This window comes from Procambarus clarkii, chromosome 64, assembly GCF_040958095.1.
Source record: "Procambarus clarkii isolate CNS0578487 chromosome 64, FALCON_Pclarkii_2.0, whole genome shotgun sequence".
NCBI classification, from domain to species: Eukaryota; Metazoa; Arthropoda; class Malacostraca; order Decapoda; family Cambaridae; genus Procambarus; species Procambarus clarkii.
The window spans coordinates 23,248,031-23,249,951 of record NC_091213.1 but is presented as its reverse complement, the minus strand read 5'-3'; the positions used below and the strand labels follow the sequence as shown (position 1 = coordinate 23,249,951).

Here is a 1,921-nt window from a genome sequence, read left to right as displayed (position 1 = left end):
AAGAAGACGTCCTGAGTATTTAACGTAGTTCAAAACATACATATTTTGTAGCTGTGAACTTTAAAGGCATCCTTTAAAACATCATTATTTAAGCTGCAATATTCGACGAGTTTGCAAGTAACAATAAGTCAGTAGATCAAAACATTGGTTTCAATAACTCGTTTAGAAGCTGGTTCTCATGTCCACACTTGCTGTCAAGGTGATGTGAGGCTGGTCAGTCGTGGCGCCGTGGGGAGAGTTCCAGGACAGTGTTGTCCCATATCTTACTGGGGTGGTGCCCCTGGCTGTACACTGAGGCACTCCTGGACAGTGTTGTCCCATATCTTACAGGGGGTGGAGCCCCCTGGCTGTACACTGGGGGGGGGGAGACCCAGGACAGCTCTGTCGTTATTTAAAACACCAGATTTAATTACGCGTCTCTTTTGTTTAATGCGCATAACTAACTTTGGCCACCATTGCAACATTTTAAATAAAAGAGCATTAAAAGCTTCAGAGACTGAGCAACAACAACTATAAAGTTTCAGTAAAAAAAGTTACTTCATAATAGTTTTGTTCTAAATAACATGTTGGTGTACCTGGGAATATTTATGACTCTAAATTAACACCAATATTTTTATTGTTAGATTTTTTGTTAATTTATATAATGCACCCGGCTGTCTATGAGGCTCCTGGTGAGGCTCCTGGCGAGGCTCCTGGCGAGGCTCCAGGCTAGGCTCCTGGCGAGGCTCCTGGCGAGGCTCCTGGCGAGGCTCCTGGTGAGGCTCCTGGCGAGGCTCCTGGCGAGGCTCCTGGTGAGGCTCCTGGCGAGGCTCCTGGCGAGGCTCCAGGCGAGGCTCCTGGCGAGGCTCCTGGCGAGGTTACCTGGTGTAGCATGAGGGGAGGCTCCTGGCGAGGTGACCTGGTGTAGCATGAGGGGAGGCTCCTGGCGAGGCTCCTGGCGAGGCTCCTGGCGAGGTTCCTGGCGAGGCTCCTGGCGAGGTGACCTGGTGTAGCATGAGGGGAGGCTCCTGGCGAGGCTCCTGGCGAGGCTCCTGGCGAGGCTCCTGGTGAGGCTCGTGGCGAGGCTCCTGGCGAGGCTCCTGGCGAGGCTCCAGGCGAGGCTCCTGGCGAGGCTCCTGGCGAGGTTACCTGGTGTAGCATGAGGGGAGGCTCCTGGCGAGGTGACCTGGTGTAGCATGAGGGGAGGCTCCTGGCGAGGCTCCTGGCGAGGCTCCTGGCGAGGTTCCTGGCGAGGCTCCTGGCGAGGTGACCTGGTGTAGCATGAGGGGAGGCTCCTGGCGAGGCTCCTGGCGAGGCTCCTGGCGAGGCTCCTGGTGAGGCTCGTGGCGAGGCTCCTGGCGAGGCTCCTGGCGAGGCTCCTGGTGAGGCTCCTGGCGAGGTGACCTGGTGTAGCATGAGGGGAGGCTCCTGGCGAGGCTCCTGGCGAGGCTCCTGGCGAGGCTCCTGGCGAGGTTCCTGGCGAGGCTCCTGGTGAGGCTCCTGGCGAGGCCAGGGGACCTGGGGTAGCGAGGTGTAGTTATACACCAGTAACTGAACAATGTTCATTTATGGTCGAGGAAGAACATGGTGGGTGGGAGAGGATACTGATTAATTACATTTTATTAGCTTTTAACAATTCTTTCAGATGATTTTGTAATTTCCATTGAAATAAATGGGTACATGCCAACACACACACACACACAGACACTCACACACACACACACACACACACACACACACACACACACACACACACACACACACACACACACACACACACACACACACACACACACACACACACAAGGAGGAGATTTGAGAATGGACAGAAGAAAGTGAGCCTCCAGGCAATGTACACTAACATAGACGGTATTACAAATAAAGCAAATGAGCTTGGAGAATGGGTACTAGAGGAAAACCCAGACATAATAGCTCTCACAGA

General features: G+C 53.6%; 1 protein-coding gene across 1 annotated transcript; it reads right to left on the bottom strand.

Moving 5' to 3' along the window:
* Window positions 1–708: 708 nt before the first annotated feature.
* Window positions 709–1,545, bottom strand: LOC123751915 (uncharacterized). The gene has a single exon (XM_045733991.2). It carries the CDS (start codon window positions 1,543–1,545, stop codon window positions 709–711), a length of 837 nt encoding a protein of 278 aa, XP_045589947.2.
* Window positions 1,546–1,921: the final 376 nt, after the last annotated feature.